This window comes from Equus quagga, chromosome 5 (genome assembly GCF_021613505.1).
Source record: "Equus quagga isolate Etosha38 chromosome 5, UCLA_HA_Equagga_1.0, whole genome shotgun sequence".
In the NCBI taxonomy this organism is placed as follows: domain Eukaryota; kingdom Metazoa; phylum Chordata; class Mammalia; order Perissodactyla; family Equidae; genus Equus; species Equus quagga.
Window position 1 is genome coordinate 47,628,827 of NC_060271.1, and position 26,263 is coordinate 47,655,089.

At 61.1% G+C, this 26,263-nt stretch overlaps 1 protein-coding gene across 3 annotated transcripts in view; it reads left to right on the plus strand.

Moving 5' to 3' along the window:
• Positions 1-26,263, plus strand: part of MORN1 (MORN repeat containing 1) — a 63,099-nt gene that overhangs the window by 28,275 nt on the left and 8,561 nt on the right. Inside the window, exons 11-12 of one of the 3 annotated variants that reach the window (XM_046663233.1) lie at positions 16,409-16,542; positions 16,673-16,752. In XM_046663233.1, the coding sequence (XP_046519189.1) occupies positions 16,409-16,542; positions 16,673-16,752 (214 nt within the window). Of the gene's footprint in view, positions 1-1,698; positions 5,985-16,408; positions 16,543-16,672; positions 16,753-26,263 lie in introns of those variants that run through there. The other 2 variants (XM_046663232.1, XM_046663235.1) reach the window with 2 other exon arrangements.

Consider the following 26,263-nt stretch of genomic DNA (forward strand, 5'->3'; position numbering starts at 1 on the left):
GCCTGGACAGGATACCCATGGCTCGTGCCGAGTGGGAGCCATCCCGTGGCCCCAGCCCCAGGGACCCCCATCTCTGTGGGCAGCCTGCGGCCCTGACCATTCACGTGTTTCCCTGGTTTTCTGTCTGATTCCGCTTCTGCCCGGCCAGCATCTCCACGTGCACATGGTCCCCAATTCTTCACGGAGATGCAGCTCCTGGTGCCGGGCAGAGCCCCCCACCCCCGTAGGCCAGGCAGGCAAGAACCTGCTTCCGTAGAATGCATGGCCTGGCTTCGCCACGGATTGTTCTGGAATGATTCCCAGAGCTGGTGCTGGAGCTCAGGGGTTGAGTCAGAGTTGAGTCACCAGTTGGTTGTGCTTGGGGACATTGAATCCTCCTGTACAGCTTCTGTGGCCGACGCGCGGCTGGCATCCTAACGGGGGAGCGTTTGAGTTAACGTCCTCGCTGAGCGTCGGCCGTGGGGGTCCCCTGGCCCCCCATGCCATCCCCTCAGGACACACAGCTGCACCCCAATCCTTCGGGACCATGACAAGAGGAGTGGGGCGGCTCAGTAAACGGGGTCGGGGGTCCCCACCCGGTAATCCACATGCACTCTAGCTTGGGGGCCTCCACGCTCTCCTCAGCCCTGTGGAGAGGCCCCATCCCCTGTTAGGACTCCAGCGCCAGACGCTGCCAGCGAGGGGCACAGGCTCGCAGTTTCCCGGTCACAGAGCAAAAGGGAGCAGATGTGAAGTGCTGTCACAACGCAGAGTCCAGAGCGAGGCTGGACCGGTGGCAGGGAGCAGAGGCCAGGTCCTTTCCTCATGGGGCTGCAGGCTCAAGGAGGCGGTGGGCCCGACACTGGGCCAAGTGAAGCCCAGCCGGTCCGCCGGCGGGTGCAAGGGAGCCTGGGGCCTGGCCCATGACCTCTCGTCTGCATACACCTCGGTTCATGGAAGCAATTTTACGCTGCGTCGGCAGAACAGCTCTCATGTTTCTGCATAAAAACACTCCCTGGGCGCCACGCCTTCCACTTGGAGGCATTTCAGAGCCAGTAACGAGGTCTCGGTCTCGATGGAAACCAGGCCCCAGAATGCGAGGCCCCGCGCCTGCTCCTTGACGTGTGATGCCAGCGGCTCGCGCCTGCCAAGGTCACCAGCCCCGCGGGCCGCCCGCCGTGCAGGTTGGGGGGCTGCTGCTCGAGCAGGGGCCTCATGGCAGCTCGGGGCAGTGCGTCCTGAGAGGCCTCCAGCTCTGCTGGGATCTAGGCAGTCACCTGTGGGAGACCAGGGAACACATCTTTGGTTTTGTAAGACCCCCGCGGGTTTGAGCCCTTGACCTCTCAGGTTTGGCACCCAGCCCTGCAGGCATCTCAGCTCCTGTTGAAAGCTCTGAATCGGGGATCCTGGGTCCCCCGCCAGGTGCATCTGGGGATCAACCTTGAGAGGCGGGCTGCTGCTTCTCCACCATTTTCTAGCTGAACCTCCCTGTGCCTCAGTTTCCTCTTCTGTAAAATGAGCCTATAACAGCATCTGCCTCCAGGACTGCTGACCAAGCTCCTCACTGCACCCCCCAACCTCCTGTCCCCACCCAGGAGTCTGACCCCAGAAGTGCACACTAAGAGGGGAGGAGGCCCCCCCGGGGTCAGGGAGGTGGGCTCCACTCTGCTTTCACTTCTCTTAAAACTGGTTTCCCTCATGGCCGGTTCACCACTGAAGGCTCTGCGGGAAGGTCTGCCCCCGCCCGCAGCCTGCAGACATGTGGTGGCGGGGGCCCAGTCTGCCTGGATCAGAACACACTGGCCGTCCGTCTTTCCGTTCTGCAAAGACTAAATGAAGTCATCGCAGATTTCAGTCCTGCCGCAGGCAGGCTGGCCGTTGCCGTAAGAAAAAACCCTGAAGTAATGACAGCTTAAACAAGGAGCCTGCTCTCTGGTGTCCAAGCGGCCCAGGGCGTCCGCCTCACTGACCCAGCGGGTGTCACCCTCCCTCGGTCAGCAGGAAGGAGGGCACGGCCCCACAGCTCCTCTGACTGCAGGGTGCTGCAGAACGAAACCCCAGAAACGGCCAGAGGGGGACACGAGAGCCGCAGGAGTGGGAAGTGGGCAAGGCCTTTTTTCTTTTTAAATGAAATGGCTTATTCTATGACTATGTGGAGATAAGTAGTTTTAACTTATAAGTCTTCTTTATCCATTATCCTGAGAGAAAGCTTAAAGCGCAGCATCCTGAGGCCGCCCGCGCAGGGATGTCAGCCAGGGGTCCTTTCCGCACAAGGGCAGCGTTTGTATGCTCAGGACCAGAAACATCAGCCGTCCTCTCACGCTTCTTCCCAGCACGGCCGCCCGCTCCCGGCTCCCGCTCCCGGCTCCAGCATCTCTTCCTTCCCCAGACCTTCGCCGAGGACCCTCAAGCCCTTTTTCAAGCCTGTGGTGAGTCCAGGGGTCATGGTGCCTATGCTGGTTCCAGCAAAGAGTTACTGCCTCTGTGCCTACCTGGACAAGAGCCACATGCGCAGGACACAGGACCGGACAGCAGCACCTGCTGAGAGCCCCGGGGGACCTGTACGTGCGTTTGGAAGTCTCAGGAAGGGCCAGACCCAGTGGCCTACTGTTAAGTTCAACACACTCTGCTTCAGCGGCCCAGGTTCAGTTCCCGGGCTCAGACCTACACTGCTCGTCTGTCAGTGGCCATGCTGTGGTGGTGACCCACATACAAAAAGAGGAAGATTGACAACAGATGTTAGCTCAGGGCGAATCTTCCTCAGCAAAAAAAGGGAAAGAAAAAGAAAGTCTCCAGGAATGTCCACAGGTGGCGCCTGGCCAGCAGCCAGGATTTCCTGCACAGACAGCTCTCTGAAGTACAAGGCAGAGACTGCAGCCAGAGGGTGTCAGGTGGAAAGCTAATTCATACAAGGCCTGGAATAAATTCAGGCCAGAAAATCTCCAAGGTCTGTCCCTATTGACGCCACTTATGACAACCCCGAGCTGGGAAATCCAGAGAATTGTGCTTCCCGGGCAGGAGCCCCAGGTCCGGGTTTCGCTCTCAGCCCAGAGTCCCAGGTGCTATTGAACGCCCACCGTGACCGGACACCTGCAGCACAACCAGACACAAGGGCAGCTCTCGAGAGGCCTGGTCCCACGGACACCCTCGCAGGTACCAGGCACAGCCCCACTCTGCTTACTCGTCCCTCTCCCGCTGACTCAGATGTGGTCCGGAGCGCACATTAGTGCCTGCTGAGTTTGACTCCATCCTGGGCGGGCTCTGTGCTCAGGATGAGGTTTGGCTGCTCCCAACAACACAATAGTGTCTTCACCTCCATCTGTGTTTACTCCTCACACACAAGTTCAGAGGCAGGGCTGACGGGGGCAAGAGTCCCCCCGATCACCAGGGACCCCACTTCCTGTTTCCTGTTCTGTTACTCTGTCATCTTTCTTGTGGTCCCTTAAGGCTGCACAAGCACCAGCCATCATGCCCCTATTCCAGCTAGTAGGAATGAAGCATAAGGAGCAAGGGGCCCTTTCCTTCTAAGAAGCTTCCTGCCACTGACACTTCCTTGGCCAGAACTCAGTTACTCGACCATACCAGGAAATAAGGAGACAAGAAAAGCAATTTGCCAGCTAACACCAGGGTCTGTTCCCAGAGAAGAGGAGAGAATGGATATTTCACGTCAACCAGCGTCTTTCCAAATGGTCCGGACGCCCACATGAGAAATCTCACTGTCACCCTGCACACCCGGGCCCTGCTGGGTGCACAGCCCAACGGGAGACCCAGTGGGCAGGTGTCTGGGCCTCCTGCCGCCTCCACGGGATGAACCAAGGAAGCCAGAGGCTGGCGCGCTCCCTGTGCATCTCCCATTGTGAGCACCTACCTAAGGAAGCATGCCCTTGTGGGACCCCATTGCGGCCTGCCTGCCGTCTCACGCTCCAGCCCCACGGCAGGGCCTATGGCATGATTGATGGGTTTGGTGAAACCGGAGCTGGTGGTGAAGATCTGATTCTGTTGGAGCAGCAGTCAGCCGACGGTCTTGTAGCATCAGGAGCTAATGAGGACCCCCAGGAGCACACAGCCCACCAGACAGGGCGGGCTGGCTGGTGCTGAGTGTCTCAGGGTGAGGAGCCGACGCCCTGACCTGCCCCCCTTCTCTGTCATGTGTTCACTTGCGGACAAGAAACAGTGCCCCGGGGTGGCCACGCAGGTCGTGGATGGGTGACCCCCTCGTGGTCTCACACTTAGGGTCCTGAGCAGCAGCCCCACTGGGCGGAGGCAGAGCCCGGAGGCCTGCCTGTGGCGTCAGCTCCCTGGCAGCTCTGGCGCGGCACCCCCGCCGGGTTCCAGCTGGACTCGGCATCACAGGGCACCTGGCAGGTCTCAGCTGCAGCCCGTGCTCCTGGAGGTAGTGCTGAGTGCGGGCCGGGCGGCAGCTCGGGGGCGCCTGACTGTGAGATGCGCCTGCTGGCTGCCTCCCTGCCTGCCCCTGCGACCACAGGCTGGAAGTGACACCAACAGAATGTTCTCGCCAAGCTCCGGATTCCAACCTTTGAGCAGTAAGGGGTCTCCCCAGAGGTTGAGCAGCCCTGGGGAGAGGCGGGAGGGGAGGAGGCTCCATGCCTGCCCCAGAGTGGGGCGTCGCGGTGTGAGGCGGCCTAAATTCAAGCAGAGCGGCGGCGGCTTGTATTTTAAAGCAACTATCTGTGTTTCACGTGTTCTTGAGGCTCATGTGCCGACGGCAGGGTACACGGAGCACAGTCCAGCAGGGAGCAGCTTCAGGCGCTCAGTGCCCCTCCCCCGGCACCCCCAGAGTGCTCTGGACAGAAGGACATGTGCCCAGATTCCTTTGCCTGGCCCTCGAGTCCCCGTGGCAGAACCTCGGGTGCGTGGAACCACACGCTGCCGTGCATGAGGGAGAGCGGCCCTGGAAGGCACCCCACCCCCTGGGTCAAGGCCACTGAGGTCTCTGCCCTTCCGACAGCCACCGCCATCCCCACCCGACAGGGGCAGGCCCTCCGGGGCTCACCCAGCACCGCGGCTGCCAGTGGGGGAGCTGCTCCAGGAGCCCGCCCAGCACCCGCCCTGGGAGCTCAGGGCTCGCCCCACGCCGGACTGGGACCAGGTTCTCTGCTCAAAGACAGCAGATCAGCTCTCCTCCCCCATCTGACGGGCAATTCGGAAAATAAACCCTCTAAAAACTTGGTTTCCGATTACACAAATAAGTAAAATGAGGAGAGAAGATCCTTTCTCTTTCCAGAGGCCTAATGTCAGTGACATGTAATTGCAAAACTCAGTATTTTATTATTTTGTTGATAGGAAATATTTCAGTTGTTTAATTGTTTCTAACTTTTGAATAGACGATTTGCTTTCCGCTGAGAAGAAAAGACGACTTCATAGACGTGGGCAGTGCCAGATATTCTAAACCTTATTTTGGTTAAATTACAGCACCCAGATTTTAGTCACAAAGCACATTGATTTTATATTCAAAAAGATTTTTATATTTAGTCTCTTAACCTTTTGTAATCCCACCCACAGCTTTATTCGGCAGAACCCTTTATGTTAATTGTTGCCAGTGGGGTGTCTGCCTCGCCCCCGGTAATTTGGGCCCATTGAATCCTAATGCAGGTGCTGATAATTGCTGGAGGGACTTTGGCGGGCTGGCTGAGCCCAGTGGTTCCAACAATCCCGTCAATTGGATTTGGGAACCTAAAGAAGCCAGAGCAGTGAGAGACCACCTCAGATGGCTTTTTTTTTTTTTAATGCACAAAACTCTCCTAGGAAATATTTCCAATTGATCCGAGTGGTTTCTCTTTTTCATGCGTTGAACAAATGGTTTTGAGTATTCATCAGATGGGATCCACGAAGAATCATCTGTAATTTTAAGATGATTCTAAAACCAAGGTGCCCTTTGCCGCTAATCCAGTCTCGCCAATAAAACCCAGGGAATGCAGAGCTGAGAACTTCTGGAAATTTCATTGCCTCTTGGGGTGATAACACGTTTTCATATTAATTGTCTATGGTTAATATGGCAGAGTAGCATGAAAGATCCGTATTTTTAAAGGAAAATTTGTTCTATAAATTTCTTGTCTGGGAACCATACCGTATAGAAGGAATGTCCCAGAAAAGCAGAAAAAGTATCACGTTGTTTCCAGTGCCGACCGGTGTTAACAATGGAAATGAACTCAAATGTTTGGGGGCGCGTCCGCCTCCAGCCATCAGTGGAGGAGTGGGGGCAGCAGGAGCCCCGCCCCCCCGCCGCCCAGGCCACAGCACCTGGATGGGCCCCTTCCACCCCTCTCGGAGCCACCACTCTCCTGGTCACCGGGCTCTCTGTTCTTGCAGCTGCCCTGTGGTCTGGGAGCTCCAGGAGGAGCAGCCACCAGCAGGATGTTGGGGACCCAGCTCCTTGGGGTCTGATGGGAGCTCCCCGGTCATCCCCTTCTTCCTGCAGTTCCTTGCCTGGTCGGGGGCCAGGAGAGAGCTGGGGAGCACTGGCCTCTCTGTGTCCTGTGGCCACATGGTGCAGCCGGAGGGCAGGAGCCTGCGGAGCGCCCGCAGGACGAAGGGGCTCCCTCGGACACCCCACACCCGTCAGCCCCTAACAGGAGTTCTTGGCCGGCTGTTTAGCAGAAACCACTGAGAAGCTTTAGGTGAGAAGTTTTAGGATCCTGGAGAGAAAGAAGGGAGGCAGGCGGCACCCGGGGTCCGTCTGGGTTTGCTGGATGGAGGTCTTCAGTGGAGCCGAGGTCTCGCATGACAGCAAATCTGCACCCACGTGGAAGTGCCTCTCGTAGGGCCGCTGCGCAGGCACGGGGCGGGCGTGGCTGTCAGAGTGACAGGCGGTGACCCACATGTGCCTGCCACGGCACAGCGCCCACTTGGTTTTCTCCTCTCACCCCTGGGCCTGGCCTCGGAGGCTGGTCCCCGGGGGGACATGGGGCGGCGGGGCGGACCGGGGGAAGCTCCCTGAAGCAGCTGAGAGGCTGGAGGGCAGTCTGCAGACGGGTTCTCTCACGCCCACACCAGTGGGGAGGACACCCTGCTCGGGGTGCGGCCGGGGTGGCTTCGATTCTCTCCCCCGTGACCCCACGACTATCTGCTGGACAGGCCCCAGGTCACTCAGAACCAACAGACCAGCCAGGGACGCCGACTTCATTTGCGCCCCAGTCTCTCTCAAGTTTAGATTCTGATGGCGGGGCTGAGAAGTGAGCTGGGCCTGTGGCAGACGCAGCGGCTCCTGCCCGGCCAGCTGCCCCCCACGGCCCTGTGCCCGCGGCCCCGTGTCAGCCCTTCTGCCGCCGACCTGGAGTCTGCCGGGCCGGCTCCCTGGTCTTCTGTGGTCAGAGCCTCAACCCGGGGGCCCCTCTGGGCACAGTCTGCTCCCTGTGTCACCCCCATGTCCCAGAGCCTGTGGCCTTCCTCTGCCAGCCGCAATGCTGCCCGCAGGTCTCTGTCCCCTGAGGGGGGACTCAGTGCTCAGGATAGGCCCTCCACCCGCTGACGTGCTGGTTGGCACATCCGTGGCCCTGCTGGCAGGGGCACGGGGTCTCGTGGCACACACATGGCCCCTGTGATTCTGGAACTGCTCTGAGCAGGGTGGCTGTTGAAGAGGGCACGAGGCAAGGCAAGTGCCCTGCACCCTGACCTGGCCAGCATCCCTTGGCAAGGGGCCGGGCCTGGGTCACATCAGGAAGCAGGTGGCCACATCTGCCGGGGCCTAATCAGAAGGTGCTGGCTAGGGGTCCGCCTGTGGGCCACTGCTGTCCTGGTAGCAGGGGTGCAGCCCTGGCCTGGGCCCCGGGGGCAAGGGCAGAGTCCGGACAGGGCCAGGCTGGCAGGGCACCTCACGGCACAGGGCGCCATGATGAGGAGATGCCCAGGCCAGCTGGACGCTCAGGTCTGGGCTCAGCTGAGGGGTCACCCCAAACAAGGGGCTGCGCCTGCACAACAGGGAATGTGGATGTGCATGCTTGTGTGGGACTGTTTATGCATGTGTGAATGTACATGCCAGGTGAACGAGTCTGCGTGCACAGGTGAGTGCACACGCGTGTATGCTGGTGCGTATAAAGGTGCAGGTGACCTGTATGCGTGTGCATGTGTTTATGTGTGTGTGCACCAGAGTGGGGGTGGGTGCACCCATGTGCATTTGTGCACAGGTGTGGTCGCGTGTGAGAAAGAATGTGTGTGAGTGGTGTGCACACTTGCCTGCAGCTGTGAAAGTGGGAGTGTCCACGTAAGTGTGTACAAGTCGTGCGGCCTCCCCAGATCCTTGGCCAGGCTCACCAGCTCCTCAGCGCCTGTGCCCTGACGGCGACACCCACGCCGGCAGGAAGAAGTCCAGGAGGGCCAGGGTGCGGGAGACCCCGCAAGTCCCTTCTTGAAGCCTTGGGAATCAGCTTTTTTTCTTTTTAAAGGAAGTTTGCTGGCTCGGTTTTCTCCTTTCTCCCAGGCCTGCGGGGCAGCCCTGCCCTGAACTGGGGAAAGGAGGCGGGAGGCAGAGCCAGTGTGAGTGGGGAGCCAGGCCTCCCCTCAGCTGTCCCGCCACATGCCAGCCACAGGCTCCTTGCCTGATGCTCTCCACAGCAGCCAGCCTGTGCAAACCCCTCCCAGAGACAGCAGCAAACAGACCTCTTCCGTTCTTTCCCAGGAGGACAGAGGGCACTGAGTTCTCTTCTCCTAAAGGAGGCACTAACCCCAGCCCGTCTGGAAGATGCTGCTCCCCCTGGAGACCCTCCTCCCAGCCGGCCGCAGTCCAGGCCTCTCCCACCTGGAGGCCCACACCGTCAGGCTGGGCGGACAGTCCCTGCAGGGGGCCCTCAGGTTTGGCAGCTGCTCCCAGCCGCCCCACTTCAGGCCCCCTCATGGCCCTGAGGCTTCTGTGCAGGGCTGTCCGAGAGCCCCGGCCGCCGTGGACAGAGCCACTAGTGCCAGTCCTCCCAGGATGGTGTAGGCGCAGTGGCACCAGGGCGGAGCTTTAGGAGCGGCAACTTCTGAGCGCGCGAGAGGACACGTGGCCTGCGGGAAGCCCTCGGACGGAGCCTCCCATCCATTATCTGCACACAAGCGGAGCCCGTGGCCAGCAGTGATGTCCAGACTTCATGTCCTCTGGCCGCTCCTGGGGCCTGGCCGCCCGCTTCACTCCTGCTCTGCTCAGGACGGGGCTGCTGCCCTGTAGCTGAGGCGCCTCCACGAGACGAGAAGTGAAAATTTAGGGGCACCAGGGTCCATCTGGCTGCTGTTCAGGCTCTGGCCAAGGGCTAGGGGACAGACCAGGAATCGTGGGTTAGTGGGCACCTCAGGGAGCCCCTGTGTGGGTGGCTGGCTGCCCACCTTGCCCCTCTAGGGGTGGTGCTCCCAGCAGAGTCCCCTCCTGGCCAGCGGGACCGGCCCAGGCACAGGGTGGTGGCCCAGCCTCGCTCTGTCTAGCCATGTACAAACAGCTTGGCTGGGGAGCCTTCTGGAGGCGAGGAGTGGGCGGGGGCATCAGGAACAGGCTTGGAAAGAACGCCAAATTAGCCCCTGATCTTGGAGGTTTGCCAGCAGAAACATGCCCCCTTTCGTGTTCCATTTGTGATCTCGGCGCATCAGAGCTCCAGGAGGCAAGTCTGAAAACAGCAGCGCGCCCTCAAGGTGGTGGGCGCATCGGTGCCACATCGCTGGAAGAGGGAGTCTCGGCCGAGCTTAGGTACAGAATGTAGGGCTCCTCTGAGAGAAAACACGTCCAGGAGCAGTGCTCACGTTCCAGGAACACACGGTGCCCCTTTCTTTTCTGAGCGCTCGGAAGGGATGTGGCCGATGGGGACAATGGCTTTGTGTCAAATCCATTTTCTATGCTTCAGAATAGGAAGGGGAGAGGCCAGCGTTGGGCTCCTCAGGAAACGGTGCAGTGGCCACGGAGGCTGGGTCTGCTGAGTGCGGCCCGAGGTGGCTGCGAGGGCCCTGGCACCGTCGGGGCACTCAGGGTCAGCGGCCACAGAACCTCGCTCTGCCTGGGGTCCCTGATCCACAACTGCCCACCACAGGGACTGGCCATTCCAAATGTCTGCCATGCTGCCTCTCTCACTCCAGGCAGGCCAGGTGTTCCCTCACTGGCCCAGTTCTCACACAGAGACACACCTTTGGAAATTCTCAAATTTGAAAATCTCTTGGAAAAAAAAATAAAGCAAGCCTCGCCTGGGGGACGGTTGGGGCAGAGGGCCTGTGGTTACAGAGATGGCGGTGTGTTTCCCCACACCGTGAATTTTGGTTTCTGAGGCTGGTTCTCAAGCCCATATCTCCACCGGGTGCAGACAGCATGCGTAAATGGGGCCGAGGTGGCAGAGGAGCGCCCTTGCTGGGCCTCCTGAGAAACACACAGGTCCAGCCCGGGGTGTCTTCAAAGACGAGACCTGGTGCATCCGCTTCCACCTCAGTGACACAGAGAAGTGTCCAGGCCAGAAACCAGGTGTCCCCATGGACAGGAGGGGTCCTGGGCACCTGCAGAGCAGCATGCACCTGACCAGGGCTGGCTGTCCTCAGTTTCCTCATCTGTAAATAGGAGAGACAATAGCCCAACCTCTAGGTTCAGGTGAGATTTAAATATGTGTAAACCACGTGGGGAGAACTTAGCAAAGCATTGGCCCCCTGGAGAGTGCTGAGTGACATACTGTGGAGGTGAGAACAGTCATAGTGGTGACATCGATGATGATGGTGGTGATGGTGATAATGGTGATGATGATGATGATGATGATGGTGGTGATGATGGTAGAGATGGCGATGATGGCGGTGATGGTGATGATGGCGATGATGGTAATCATGGTGACGCTGGTGATGGTGGTGAAGGTTATGATAGTAATGATGATGATGATGAGGGTGATGATGGTAATGGTGGTGATGATGATAGTGGACTCTGGATAGAGGATGGCAGGCCCTGCCATGTGCAGTCTAGTGGGGAGGGAGCCGGGGTACAGGTGCCCCCCACATTCTCTCCTGCCTGCACCCTGCCAGCTAATGGCAGACCATCCAGGCCAGCCCCAGTGCCACAGTAGCGCCAGCCAGGCAGTGAGATGCACGTGCCCACTGGACAAACAGAGGGAGGGGAGGGCACGCAGCCCAGAGGGAGCCCTCACCTGGAGGCCTGGCCAGCTCCCAAAGGAGCCCCAGGGTGCCTTCTCTCCCTCTGGTCATGGAGACCCATGGCCCTACGTGTCCTCCCCATGTGTCCTCCCCACGTAGACGGCTCTGCCTGGCTGACTTCTCGGGTGCTTGTGTGGCCCCGTCTCTGGCTAATGAACACACTCCTTGGTGGGTCATTTGCCCTGAAGACTAATGAGGTGTGTCTGGTCACCTCCAGATGAGACAGCTCTCATCCCTTAGGGCCAATAACATTTTGTTTTTTTCATTCACGTAAATGAAGGAAACAAATTGGCCTGTAGCAGGCTCTCTACTTGGCAGGGTCCTGGGCCCACGGCGGCCATTTGGCGGCAAAGGCCTGGCCCTTGCTAGCCTTGTTTATTCCTGGGCTTCTCCACCTCCTGCCTGGATGTCCTACACAGGTGATTAGGGAGTCTAATTGAGTCGGCTGTAAAAAGATAATTAATTGACATTTCCCTCCCGGAGAGGTCAAGCTGCCCGATCTCCCTGGCCGGCTCAGCCTCTGTTCCCAGTCACCCCTCCCTGGGGGCAGCGCAGTGACCTTTATCTTGCTGATAAAGCCGTAATTGTTGTAATTAAAATCTACAGAAAGGCTTCAGAAGTAACTCCCCAGAGCCCAGTCAGGCATCTGCTTGCAGGGGGCCCTGCCTTGGGGGTCGGCCTGCTGGGGCGAGCCCCCCAGGACCCACCGGAGCAGCTCAGTGGCCCCTGGAGGCTAAGGCAGGACCCTCACCTGAGAACCACTCCCCTTGGGAGCCTGAGGGAAGGCGGGATGCTTCTTTCTCTTGGGGCCACGGAGCCCGGGCTGAGAATACCTGCTGCATTCCCAGGAGGTTTGATGCCCGTTGAAGTCGCTCGCTAGGGTGGGCTGGAAACGGCCCAGCCCACAGGTGGGAAGAGCGGGGTTTGCGGCCGTCACCATGTGCCTGGGGGTCTCTGCAGCTCTTTTATCAAGTGGGGTCTTACTTCGTTTGGGTGGCACCTGCCAGCCTTTCCTCTTTGGACATTTGGCCTCAGGGGGCCGTGTTTGCCCACAGGGTGGATGGGGTGAGGAAGGGGCTGCAGAGGCAGAGGGCTCGGGGCTCTCGGCCACCCTGTGGCAGCAGGGACAGGGCCGCTGGGACATCGCACCCGCAGCCATGTCCCAAGGCCAGGGCCGTGAGCAGAGGCCAGAGGAACCAAGCAGCCAGAAGGCCCAGGGTGGCAGCGGTCGTGAGCGAGGAGACATGTGATTTGCGGGTGCGGCCTGTCCTGGAGGCCCTGCGCCAGGGGGCTTGACCGGTGCTCGGGGTCCAGAAAGTCAGTGGGAGTTTGGAGCAGGTGGGGACAGCCCTTGATTGTGAACCCGTGTGCTGGGGCGTCGGAGGGTGGGGACAGGAGCGTCAGAGCTGCAGCCGAGAGGTTGGGCAATGGCCTAGACCCCACGATGGCAGCCATGGAAAGACCAGGATTGGGGGACATCGACGAAGGGTGGGACAGAATCGAGGATGTCACCCACATTCCTTGCCCAGCAACCAGGTCGAGGGTGGAGCCTCTCACCAAGAGGGGGAGACTGAGCTGCAGGAGGGCGGGAGTTGGGTCTGGGGGACCCCAAGCTCCATGTCCAGGAGACAGTGCATAGAGGTGTCTGCAGGGAGCTGGAGCCGGATGTCTGGTCCGCAGAGGAGGCAAAAGTTGGGGGTCATCTGGGTAAGTGTGGTGCTCGCTTCCGTGGGGCGTGAGGGAGTGTGGACAGAGGAGAGAAGAGGCCGGCCCGCACCTGGGGCAGCCGGCAAAGCCCCGGGGAGGGAGGCCAACAGAGGCAGGAGAGAGAGGTCAGCTGAGGCCACTGACGCCGCGGAGCAGGTGGGGCCAGAGCAAGGCTGCGCTGACATCAGGGGAGGGGCCACTGGGCCACTGTCATGGGAATCCTGGATTGTCAACAAACGGAGAAGCTTTGCACTGACCGACCTCCTGCTACGGGGCAGACGGTGCCCTGAGCAGATGCAGCTTTGAATGAGTTTAAGCTCCTAAGCAAACTAGAGAGCCCTGTGCTCTGGGGGAGAGCAGAATCCCCAGGCCTCTCCTGGACCGCCCGTGAGCTCCTCCTCTCTGGCAGGGGAAGGGCAAGCTCCCTACGAGGCTTCCGGGGCTTCTCGGCCCCCAGGGCCACCACGCTGTCTCCCCAGACTGTATCCGATCAGGCCTCAGCACCACCCACCCAACACGCAGCCACGGCCGGCTTGGCCTGCCCTACGTCACATGTGTAGAGCAACCAGGGGCTGAGTGACTGACTGTTCAGACGGGCCAGGAAGCCACGGTCCAGCTGACACCAAGGAGCCAAAGGAGGTGGGAGGGGAGGTGTCCAAGAAGAGAGGTCAGCGTGCGTGGCTGGAGCTTGGCCAGCCTGGCTTCCCATGAAGGCCACTGTTGCAGCCGCGTGGAGAACGGATCAAAGTGGGGTAGGAGGACCCAGGAGTCCTGCCAAGGGTCGTGCGGGTGTCGGGCGGGAAGTGCCAGGCCGGGCGAGGGTGGGGCGGGCGAGGGAGAGCATCAGTGCATTCAGATTCGAGTCTATTTCGAAGGCAGAACTGATGTCGCTGCTGCTGCTGCAGAAATTCTGGGGGTGACAGAAGAGAGGGGTTGACTGATGGCTGTCCCCCGGGCTTCCGGCTCGGGCACCTGGGGGTGGGGTGCCAATCACCAGGCAAGGTGGTGGGCAGATTTGGAGGTCCCATCTGAGAAGTATGTGAGACCAACAAGTGGAGATGGGAGGGTGGCGGTCAGATGTGCGAGCCCAGCGTGGTCAGTGTGCCGTCATGTTTGTGGGGAACATGCTCTCGTCAGCGATAGACGCACCTCGGTTTCTTGTGTCCGGGTCATCCCCCTTCCAAAGGCTGCACCTCTTGCCCAGTCTTCCTCCCACCCCCGTCACAGCAGAACCCCCTCTTTGTAGGGCTGTCCCATTGGGTCAGATAAGCTTCCCTACTCCCCGTCCAGGCCAGGGACGTGGACTCCTGGGTTCCAATGTGCCTGAATCTAGACGGCCCCCTCCTAGGACTGCAGACATAACTGCTGTTTTGTTTTGAGCCAGTCCATATTGGGTTTCTTTCACTTGCAGCAAAAGGGTCTTAGAGCCTCCTTCCCCTTTGTCCTCGGACAATGAGCGGCGTGGAGGCAAACTTCTGCCGCCGTGCGCAGGTGATCCCAAATGTCCAATCTTGTCAGCAGAGCGATGGAGGCTTTGCCGAGCGGTCATCTGTTTCTCCGTGCTGAGTCAGCTGGTTGATTTCAGTGACGTTCGTGCTACCAGGTAGAGCATGGTAGCTGACATCGTGGCTCCCCCTTAACTCTCTGAGCCCTGGGTTCTCTTCACTCAAGTGGCAATGATGACAGAACCTCTGCTCCGAGGGGCCATGACATTTCCCTGAGACTCTGCCTGCAAGTGCTTGGCGCCAAGTTGGTGCGTCAGCCACTGTGACTGTCGAGAGAGCAGACTCTTCAAACAGCTCAGTCGGAGCCCCCAAACCGAGGGAGGCAGCAGCCTCCAGGCTTGGTTTGGGTGGACGTTGATTTTCACACCAGATGCGTTTTCCAGCCCCTCTTCTTGCCCCCATGTCCCCCAGAAATGGCGGCTGTGGGTCCAGGTTGGACGCTGCTGCTGTTGGAGGAACCAGCAGCTCAGTGCTCGCCTTCTGGGACCCACTCATGCACGGTCACCTTGGCAGAGGGTTATTAGGATACAGAGCTGAGGTCTTTATTGTCCAGAGGTGTCGATAAAAAAGGTAGTCAAAGTTCGCTCCTCTCGAGTCCACGTGGAAACTGGCAGTGCATTAAGAAATGGAAATGATGCCGTCAGCAGTGCAGTTCCCACTCATTGCCCAGGACGTAAATAGTGCGAGGACAGCAAAAGCTAATGGAGAGAAGGACATTAGTTAAAGAACGTCCTTGTGGAAGGAAAGACTGTACTTTTTATAATGCACCATAATGATGAAATTAAGACACCTCTGAGAGAAATAATCCCCACCTGTAATCTGGGGTCACTTCTGGGCCCGTCTCTACTTCTCCCTGCAGTAGCTGGGCTCAGGGGAAGGCGCGTGAATGCCTGCATCCAGTGCCCGGGTGAGAGTCGCCCCTCCACTCACCCAGAGCCCCCCTCGAGGGTCCCCCCTGCAGAGTCTGTTAGCAAGAGTGTCCTGCCCCCCCGTCCCCCTCCAGCCGTTCCCACGGCCCCAACCAGCCACCTCTCCGAGGCTTGGCCAGCTCCTGCTGGCGGCTCTTCCCAGATGGTGAGCTGGGTAGGGGCCCTCAGGTCAGAGGGCAGTAGGGAGAGCCCGGGAGCCTGGCCCCCATAGGATAGAGGGGCCTGCTGCGTGCATGTTTGGGACGGTCCTGGGGTGGCCCCTGCACCAACCTAACGTCACATCATCACCATCTGGTCTCAGCCACTGACTTTCTGAGCAAAAGAGATGGAGGGAGGGGGCAGCTGGGGCTGCAGCCCACCTGCGGGTGAGGCTGAGCCTGCGGACTGGACCGCCAGAGGAAATGCCCTCGTCACCCTCACACTCCGGGACCCCTGCGAGTGGAGGGGTGCAGGACGCCTGGATGGGCAGGGGTCCACAGTGGGGGTACTCGCTGCAGGGACAGACAGGCCAAGCCATTTTTGGGTGCCAGAGGATGTCGAGGTCTCCTGGGGGCTGTTGCCCCTCGTGGGGGCTGGTGCCTACCAGCAGCTTCCATGCCCCACACTTGTCACAGTGAGGCCAGTACCACCGTAGCACACTGCCATTGTTGAGTAGAGATGTCCTTCTCTGCTACACCGTTCAGAAGAGGGTGCTGGGCTCTGCTGGGCCAAGCACGGGGCCCCCGACCTGTGGCCTGTCCAGATCTTGCCCCAGACACTCAAGGCCTTAGCCGGCGGGAGCATTATGGTAAGAGACCCTCTCAGCCCCAAAGGATTGGCCTGCCAGGCCCTGATGGTGGACCCCTGATGATGAGAAGGCGTCGAGGGGCTGTGGGTCCCAAAGTACACCCACTGTCGAGCCCGTTCTGTCTATAGCAGGGTGGCCAGGGGAGTGCCAGGACCAAGTTGTGTCTTTGTCTCTGCCCTGCCCCCCGCCTGGCCACTCACCTGGAGATGGCCATGTGGCCAGAGTTCTGGGCAGCAGGGACAGGACCCCAGACCCCCATGGCTGCCTCTGGCCCGACCACCTCAGCTGCAGAAGCTGTACTCCAGAGGCCACGTGAGCAGCTCTTTCTGATCTGTGCTTCGTGGTGCTAAAGGGCTCTTCTGCTCTTCATTCTCCTGGAAAAGCCTCTTTCTCCTTAGGTGGGGGATGCAAGCCCTGCTGTCCTGAGGACTGTCAGAGAGTGGAGCGAGGCTGTGCCCAGTTCATGGACGTCCGCCTCGGGCCCCCTCCGCCTGGGTACCACCCTGTGCTGTTCCTGGGCGGCGTCCACGAGGTAGGGGCAGGAGACGCCCCCAGGGCTAAGCACACACGCTGCCCAACACTGAGGCCAGTGTGTCCGGGTTGCTCGGGGTGGACCTCCCCGGAGAGCCCCTCTGAGCCCCTCCCACCCCCGCTCCTTCTAGAAGGCAGGCAACAGTCCCAGAGGCTGCCTGGGCCCCATGAGGACGGCGCCCACCACACAGGACCCACCAGGAGGCAGCAGGTAGGAGAGGTCGACCCCACTCATGGGTGTTTGGGGGGTTAGTCTGGCCTCCCCCAAGCTGGGCCATGGGTGGGGCCTCCTAGGTGTGTGCATTCATGGGCGGGAACTGAGGACACCCTTCTCCACAAACCTGCCTCAGTTTCTCCCGGGTGTGCAACACTGCGGACACGGCGGGCAAGGCCTCCGTCTGCCCAGGGGTTGCAAAGGCTCCTGTGGCCGGCAGGACAGGGGCTGAGTTGGCTCCCTCAGTGGCAGCCCAGGGCCTGGTCTAGGACAGTGATGCCACCCACACCGAGGGCCCTCCCTGGGAAAGGGCAGCGGGAGAGTCGCCCCGCTGTCCCCGGTGGCTGACAGTCCCCGCTCGGCGACTCGCTCAGGCGGGCCCGCGGTAGGCAGCGCAGAGCAGTCTGCTTCCTGCAGAAGCACGCTGGTGGCAAGGGCAGCCTTGCGGGGCCTCCTTCCCCAGGGGCCGCGTGCACAGAGGTGAGAGGGGCCCAGCGGCGGGCAGGGCGGTGGGAGCACATCGGCCTGGTGCTGGCACTGCAAGTTCCTTACTGTTCCGTGCCAGGCCACTGCGGGCCGCCACGTGCCAGAGCCGTAAGTAGCCCATCCTACAGAGGCGGCTCATCCAAATCCAGTTTGGATTTTCCTTTGACAAATTAGAGAGGGCTGTACGTCGCCGTGTGGGGAGCCAAAGAGACACTCCTTCTGTCGCTCCTTCTGGGTGACATGCTCTTCCCAGCCCGCCATCCTGCCGGGAGGAAGGCTGAATTCCAGAGAAAGGTTTCCAGGCCTCTGCTTGCAGGAGCAGCTTGTCCCTGCCAACCCACGCAGCCCCGGAAGGCTCTGGTGCGACTGACCCTGCCTCCGTCTGCCCAGGCCCCCAGCACCGGGGGCCATGGGGAGCTGGCTGCGGTGCGCTGCAGAGCACGGGTGGGTCCCTGCAGAGTGGCCAGCGCTGCCCGCCCCTGCCTCCAGTGGATTCCTTTGCTGTGGAAGCTGTGAGGTGCGGCCGAGCAGGGCAGACCTGGGGCTGGACGCAGGACGTCCGGGCACCATGGCGCACTGACCCTGAGAAAAATCACCCACTCTTTTTTTTTTTTTTGAGAAAGACTATCCCTGAGCTAACATCTGCCAATCCTCCTCTTTTTGCTGAGGAAGACTGGTTCTGAGCTAACATCTGTGCCCATCTTCCTCTACTTTATATGTGGGACGCCTGCCACGGCATGGCTTGCCAAGTGGTGCCATGTCCACACCTGGGATCTGAACCAGCGAACCCCAGGCCGCCAAAGTGGAACTTGCGCACTTAACCACTGCGCCACCGGGCCTGCCCAATCACCCACTCTTGAAAGATGTGAGCCCTCCCTCTGGGGACAGGCAGGCCCAGGCCCTGGGGGCTGGGGGGTGGGAGAACATCACTCCTTGGGGGGCGGAGAAGAGCCTCAGGGGCCAGTAAGGGCGCCAGGCCTTCCAAGACGCCCGCCAGCTGCCCAGGCCGGGCTTTGACCCGAGCATGCGGCCTCGTCAGCCTGCAGAAGCCAAAGTCAGTGCACCATGGACACCTCACTCTGCCTAGGATGACTCTGCTTCTCCTCCCACCCAGCTCAGGGGCATGCACTGAAATAGCCACGCAGAAAGCAGAGCTGTGGGCACAGATCCGACCAGGAGTCTAGGAAAATCAGGAATTCCGTGGAAACGGGAAGGAAGCCTGCAGCGTCCGTCTCGAGCCACAGCAGCCTGCTGACGCTCCTGCAATTAGATTGCTCATCGGTGACGCCAGTGGGCGTGGGACGAGCTGGGAACACTCGGAGGCTGGCACGGTGTCGGCAAGCAGACCAGCCTCTGATCCACTCTCGAGGTCTCTCCAGCGGAAGGTGCCGTCCTCTGTGTTGCTCTGAGCCACGTATGTGAATTAAACATGAAGCTCGCTTGACACAAAAACTGGAGAAGCACAGACTTAAAGAAAAAAGCCAAGATCCTGCTAAGCAGGGAGCTCCCACGTGTGCGCGGTGTTTCCATTGCAGGAACGTAGGTGACAGCCAAAAGCCGAAACAACCAAGAACCGTCCACACCACGTGCACGGACCCCAGTGCTCAGGGCAGACTTGCTGCCTGGTTTGGTAACTGTGGCAGCTCGGCAGCTAAGGCTGATGTTGAGCCATCTTATTTCAGCAGAAAGAAGGCCCTCGCTGTCTGATTCCTCCTGGGAAAGCGGAGGGAGCAGCCAGCTCATGCTCCCACCGGCCCGGGCCACTAAGGGCTTTCGAGGCACATGAAACGAAGTGTCCCACAGCAGGTCGTCATCATCCAGGAAGGGACACGCAGAATCGGAGTTGGTCTCAAGAGGCTCCACGTCTCTTTGAACATGAGCTCGTGACCAGCGGCCTGGCTCATTTCCACCCACATCCGAGGTTCCTTGGAGCCGAGCCTCAAGGCGCAGGGTGGACGCCCGAGGGCGAGGCCGGCCCATCCTCCCCGGGGAGCCCTGTCCATGCGGCTGAGCTCATGTCTTCCGGATACAGCAGCCCTGGAGAGATGTTTTTAATCCTGACCCCCCCGTGGCTCACGACCCCAGCCGTCAGCTGCAGGGCCCTGTCTGCAGAGCTCCCACCGGCCTGGAGCAGCAACCGGTTAAACAGACACGTCTGAGCGTCGACATGCAAGCCCAAGACTCCCCCCAGGGCCCCAAGCTCTGCATCCTCCCTGCCTCCGACCCCATCCGGGTGTTTGTGGGACCCCTGTCCCCCACCTGGGGAAGAGTGTAGGGGAGCCTGCCCGTGTCCCCGGTGCCCCCTGCCTGCTCTGCCTGGGGACATGGGCTGTCTTCACTGCCCCCCACTGGCTTCCTTACTCTGGTTCTGGCACCAGCTCCCTGCGCCAGTGTCCGAACCTGGCTCTTGACCCAAAAAGCCCACCCTTTGGGATTCTAAGAAAATGGTACTTGGCAATTTCACCTGGTCTGCATGAAGAATCTGCACCCAGTCGTGGGGTCCGTTCCCTGTGGGGTCCCCCAGGAGCAGGGCATGTGGGTGCGAAGGGCTTGCCGCCATGTGAAGGAGGCCAAGTTGGGGACCTGGGAATGAGCAGCTCCTGAGGCCCTGTAAGCCCCACCCCGACTCTCGTTTGTAAGTGACAGACCCACGTGGGGGCAGAGAGGGGCTTGTGGCTTCCACAACCAGCAGGCCCTCGGCACTTCCTGCCCGGGACGTTCTGGCCACCCCCAGTTCCCATTCAGCTCGACACGTGGTGGCCTCCTTGCTGATCCCAAGGACCCTCCACGATGCCATCTCGCAGATGTCTCAGCTTCCTGGGAGGCCCCTCCTTCTATAACGGAGAGTGGGCCTGCTGGGCCCAACCCAGCTGCTGAGATGGGGCGCAGGGCCCCATCGGGCCTCCCCCTGGCTTCCTCCCCACCAGGCTGGCTCAGGCAAACGTGGGGCCCGCAGGCCCGGTGCCCTGTCCAGCAAGGGCAGCCCGCGCCTCCCTCGAAATCCGTAATCCTGCATTGCTTGGTTTGCTATGATCTGCCTCCCAGTTCCCGAGTGAGCCCCCTGCGGGGAGGGCTGCAGGGGGACGACCAGAGGGGAGTGACTGACAGGCTAAGGCTGGTAGAGGCCGGCGTGGGGGCAGCCCGCGGTCTTACCCTGTGACAACAAAGAGGCCACACCCAAGACACCCTCCAGGGACACAGACCAGCGGTCACTCCTGGTACAGCCCAAGGCCAGTCCGAGGCCGCCCTGCGGCCACCCCCGGATGCCGGCTTGCCCCTTCTCTGTGCCCCCCAGCAAGCCCTGGAGCCACCCCTGCTCACGGGCGTGTTTTCCCTCCTGCCTCCCGACCTGTTTCATTGCCGTCTCTGAAGCCGCGGTATTGACGGCAGCTCATCGCGAGCTGCACAGTTGTATCTTCTGCTCGTCCAAGTGTCGGGCTGACTGGCGAACATTTGCTCCAGCGGCAAGGTTCGTGGGAGTGAGGTGGAAGTGTATGTAGACTGCTCCCACGTCCCAGAACCCTGCGTGCCCATGCCCCTGCCATGCCCACGTCCCCGCCACAGCAGGCACGCCCACATCCCCCTGCCAGGCAGGCGTGCACCCCGACATCTTGTCGGCAAGTATGCAGCACAGCTGGAAGCCCTCCCGCTCCCCTCAAGCCCGCACCGGCGGCCTGGTCTGGGGCTGTTGGACGCGGGGGCTCAGTGGCCTGCATCGTGTCTGACGCCTGGACGAAGAGCTCCCACTGGCAGGGGACAGCAGAGCCGCCGGGCTGACACGCATGTCCGGGCCCATGAGCAGCTTTTGGCCTCTGTGTCGGACCCCAAGGTCCAGGGGGAGACGGAGAAGCCGCCAAGTTCAGATGGCCGCCATCCTGCCTGGGGCCACCCGAGTGGGGACCGATGGCAGGCCAGCCGGTGTCTCAGCTTCTGCTGTCTGTGCAAGTGGTCAGGATGGCCGGGCTGTGGGGCTGGGGACAGGGTCTGCTGACAGTGAGGCCCCGGGGCCAGTCTCACCCTCAAAACAGCCTCGGCCGTGCCCACACGCCTGCGCGGCCCCACAGACAGGAGCCGCCTTCCGTGTCTGCTGGGGGCCCCTGGGAAGGACCAGGCTGACCCGCCTGCCCCCGGGTTGCCTGTTCCCTCCGCCTGGTGGCCCCTCAGAGCCACAGCGAACCTCATACTTGCTCATTATTGGCTTTGCCTGAGTCGGTCTCGTCCCACATCAGCCGTCTCCTTCCCGGCCAGGGGCTCATGCAGTGGACATGACTGGGACAGGCGCCTCCTCATCTCACAGAGACGAGCAGTGACACGCCACCCACCCGTAACTTCTCTCGGAGCCGAGTGCTGGTTTTTGATTTACATAAAAGGGTAGAGTGCTCAGGGGAACCATTCGCTTCTGTTACAACTTTCAGGCACAGTTCTGTAGTATCTTCCTTGACTAAGAAAAATTACCTTTGTGCTCCCAAAGAAGGCATTTCGGTGGAGGGGAGAGGGGCGAAGGGTCCGGCAGGTGCCGCGGGGCCTTCCCAGAGCCACATGACCGGCCCCTGCCCCTCCGGCAGACCCGCCCTGACTGTTTGCTCTCAGGGGTGTGTGCCCCACAGGGCAGCAGTGCCCAGGGACAGCCAATCCTGAGGGGCCCAGCCCCCAGCCCACTTGGGGCCCCTCACCACACAGTCCCCCACCCCTCGGAGGGAGCAAGGAAGGGTTTGCGCCGACCCCCCCACCCCAGGCAGAGGCCCCGCTGGTAAGGCCCTGGGTGTGGATGACGGGGAGGGGCTGGCAGGGGTCCTGGGCCAGGTCCTGGGGGTCATGGAAGGGACCGACGTGCATGGAGCTCCGGCTTTTCCCTATTGTTATGTAAGTGGCTTTTTCGCTGTCTCAAATCTGGTCCTGAGTGGCTGCCTCACTGCTGTCAGTGGATCTGCTCTGGTCCCCTGTCCCCAGACACTGGACCAGCTTGTTGGAGGGGAGACAGCACACGGATGGGGCAGCCCCTCCACGCGGACCTGGGAATCGGCTGAAGGCCCTGCATGCAGTGCGGCTGCCCCGGGCCAGCAGGGTTCATCACCGGCCCCTCGCTGCATTCCTGCGGGGACATTCCTGGCATATTACGGAATTTCACAACATGACACAGAGCTCTGTCAGTTCCTGGATGATGTGAAATTGTGTCAGCTGCAAAAGATGGACTCGATTTCACAAACACAGCCCTGAGGTTGCCCAGCCAAACAGGGGAATTGCCCTGAAGTGGGGGGCACACAGCTCTGGTTGCGTTTTCCCCAGAAATCCTAAATGCCTCGTGACAGGAAAGCGCGGCCACCTGCAACCCCGTCGGCCGGAGAGGAGATGCTGTCAGCCAGCTCTGTGTGTGGGAGCTTACAGCGCGACCTCGCCCGGGAGTGCTCATTGACAGCTCAGCCCAGGCCCCACCCTGAGCGACACTCGGGCCACCAGAGCCCCTCCTCCGCTCACTCGGAGAAAAATGGCTTTAATTAAGACTTCCGTGATTAGTCATTTAATCAGTCATTAGGCCAACACAGATGGAGCCAATTAATTTTTTTTCCTTGAATAGATAGTTGATGCTCGCAGCCCGCGTAGCCCCCCCGGCACACAGTCATGGGCGACCATCACGCGTCTCAGGCAGGTCTCTGTCCCCTTCAAAAGGCTGCCCCGTGGAACACCCAAGCCAGCACCCTGGGCTGCTCACCCACCCCAACCCGGGGACGCAGGACGACCCGCCATCTGCCCCCTGTCTGCCGCGTCACCACAACAGCTCTGAGAGGCAGGATGCTGTCCTATGAGCCACCACTGGCCACCCCACTGGGACCGGAGATGCTCTGGGCAGGAGCCACCAGGGTCAGCAGGGTCCTAAAGAGGACAGGCTGGGGGTGGTGACCTGTCCTTTCTCTGCACGCCAGCCACAGCGGGTGGGCTGGGCCCGGTCTGGCGGGCCTGGCTGGTGAAGCAGCCAGAGCCAGGTGTGCACCTGCCAGGCCAGCTGGTGCAGCGAGTCCTGCAGAACACAGCCACGAGCCCTCAGGCCCACGCTGGGCAGACGCCGCCAGGAGGCTCAGCCCGGGCTGTGGAGCGGGGCTGGGACTCCTTGCCGGGCTTAGCCAGCAACTGCCCCCTTCCGTCCCAGAGAGTAAGTGGCTACTCCCTTGGCCACAGGCTAGGGGCTGCCCACCTGAACCAGGACCCCAGGCCTCCTACTGCAGGCCCACGGATGCCAGCCTTCCACCACGCCAGTCACCCCTGAGGGCTAGTTCTGGATGCCCCCCGGCCTCTCCTTCCACTCTGTGTCTTGTACAGGGGGCCACAGGCAAACGATTTTGAGTTGAGGCAAAGATGACCCAAAGAAACCCCGCATGAGGTCGGGGGTGACGTCCACAGGCCCCTCCGCCTCCCAGTCCCTCCTGCAGCTCCCCGGAGCCCCCCCCCCACTTCTGCACACACAGTGCCCCCAGCCCTTGGCACGTGCCGACCCCTCGGCTGGGAAGGCCTTCCTCAGCTCAGCACCTCCTTCACCAGGGAATGTGCGCAGGGCTCCTCATGGCACAGGGTCTGCTTTGGGGCGGCCTGCACCTGGGCAGTGTCCTGGCCGATCACTGGAGCCACGGCCAGGGCTGGCCCAGGGAGGGGCGGGTCATCTCAGGAGGGCCCTGGGGCAGTGCCCCAGGTGTGAGAGCTCTCAGGATGACAGGGTGCCCTGTCGAAGGCGGCGAGGAGACAGGACACGGCTGAGTCTGCGTGTGGGTGGCCGGAGGAGCAGGACAAGATGAAGCTACAGGGCGGCCAGGGCTTCAGGTCCCAGGGCCAGCGGGGCCTCTGCTGCCCGAGCCCAGCCCAGGCAGGGCCGGCCTTCCGGGCTCCTCACCCCGGCCGGGGATCCCTGGCAACCTGGGCTCAGCCTCTGCCTCCCGCCCCTCACTGGAAGCTCCCCTGGGTTGGGTGTTCAGGGAAAACAAGACAAAGGGAGCGACTGGGCTCTTTGCTTCTTTAGCAACTTTAAAGATTGAGAAATGAGCCCTGTCGTGTCCAAGCAGTAATAATAAACTGAAGCAGGTGTGAAGGCCGGGCAGGAACAGCTGGGCCATGGCTGTGCACTGGCCGCCCTAATCCCCGCGCAGCCCAGTGGGCATGTTTCCGCCCCACGCGGGGCTGGAATAATCACCCAGCGGCAGCTGGAGGCTGTCGAGTGGGCAGAGCCGTTAACCCTTCACACGCCCCCCTCCGGCCACCACAGCCCCTGGGGAGGGCCTCCCGGCAGGCACCTAGACACCCCCAAACAGAGAGCACCCTGAAGGCTTTCCAGGGCCCAGAGCCCACTGCCCACTTGGCACAGGGCCCCTGGCTGGTCCTCGGCGGGTCCTCTGGTCCCCAGACCAGGGCCGAAAACTCATTAATCCTCTGGTATGTCTGCACCTCTGCTTTTGTGACCATCAGCTGCTCTCCCAGCCCGGTGCATGCAGGGGGCCTCACTCGGAGGAGCCACCGTGGACCCACAGTGGCCCTGGTTGGCTGTGAGTCTGAGTGAGGGGAGGCCCCCCCAGGTGCCCATGGGGCAGAGGACCCTCTAGAAACAGGGTAGAGCGATCTGGACACCCTCTCCAAGCTGGCTCTGTGCCCGTGGCTGTCACTCGTCTGCTCAGGACCCTGCACCTCCTATTTCTCGGGGTCCTGAGGAGGCAAGAACGATTTCCAGGTTGGCCCCAAATCTGGGCCAGCCGTTTTGCCAATTAGCTGACTATTCTAATTTTGGAGCTTTCTCGTGGGCTCTCCATGGGGGCCGCAGAAAACCCTGGGCTCACATCCCACCTGAGCAGGTCGGGAGAGCCGGGGCAGGTCTCTGCGCCTGCGCCCACCCGCTGGCAGTCTCCCTAGTTTGTGGCTGGATGGGGACTTGACTCGGCAGCTCCCCGGCTCCCTAACCCAGCATGTCCTGTTAGTGCTGGAGGCTGCGCGTGATGCCCACACAGCTGGGGGCAGACGCCCCGCCCCCAGGATCCTGGCCCCTGACTGCACGATGGGGTCCCTGCACCCTCTCACAGCAGATAAGCCTCAGGCAGACTGGTCCCCCCGCCCAGGTCAGGTCTCAGGGGATCCACGCCCCGTGCCATGCCTGTGTGCCCCCATCACAGACCGGAAAACCAATGACCACAAGGGTCAGGGTCAGGCCCGACCAACCCAGAGCCTGCATCCCCCAGGTCCTGCCCAGCTGGGGTCTGCAGGTTTCTAAGTCTGGTCCACAGCCACAGGCCTCCTCTGCCTAACCACGGGGCACCAAGCCCCGACCCAGGTGAATCTCTCGGTGGGCCTGTGGGTGGACAGGCCCAGGTTGCACGGGATACTAGAGACCCTTGGCTCACTGGGGCAGTGGTCACTCCAGAAGAGGAAACTCTTTCTCCTGCTGCCCACTCCCCAGGTGCCCCCTCTGCTCAGCCACCCCAGAGAAAGAGCTAGGCGTGAGCAAGCCTCTGGGCTCCAGCCCCACTCAGCTGGGATCTGGCCGACAGGCCTCAGGCCTCTGCTCCGATTACGGCTGTCTTCTCAGCTCTGCCATCTGTTCTCCTGACCTGGGCTGAGGAGAAGCACTGAGAAGGCACACGCCACGGAGCTTGGCTGTCACCCCGTGCCCTGCCCAGGCTGCTGTGGGCTGCTCAGGGTCAGATGTGCTCTGGCAATTTCAGCAGAGTGGAGCCCCATGGATGCATCATCCTGGGAGAGGTGGAGGCGGGAGGGCCCGTCGAGGTCCTGCAGCTCTGACGGGACCCTCTCAGGGCCTTCAGAGAGGGAAAGACCTAGCCACGGGGCCGAGGGCTCCAGGGGCCTCCCTGCCAAAGGGACAGATGATTGGATGGGAGGTCACTCGAGTAGCTGGGCACCCAGTGGGAACCATCAGGTGACCCTGCTGACCGTCAATGGAGGCCAGCGAGCTCCCTCCTTGAGAGGGTCCAGCTCTGTGTGCACCAGCTTGGCCACGTGTCCCATTGGGGCAGGCACAGGGCGAGGCCAATTG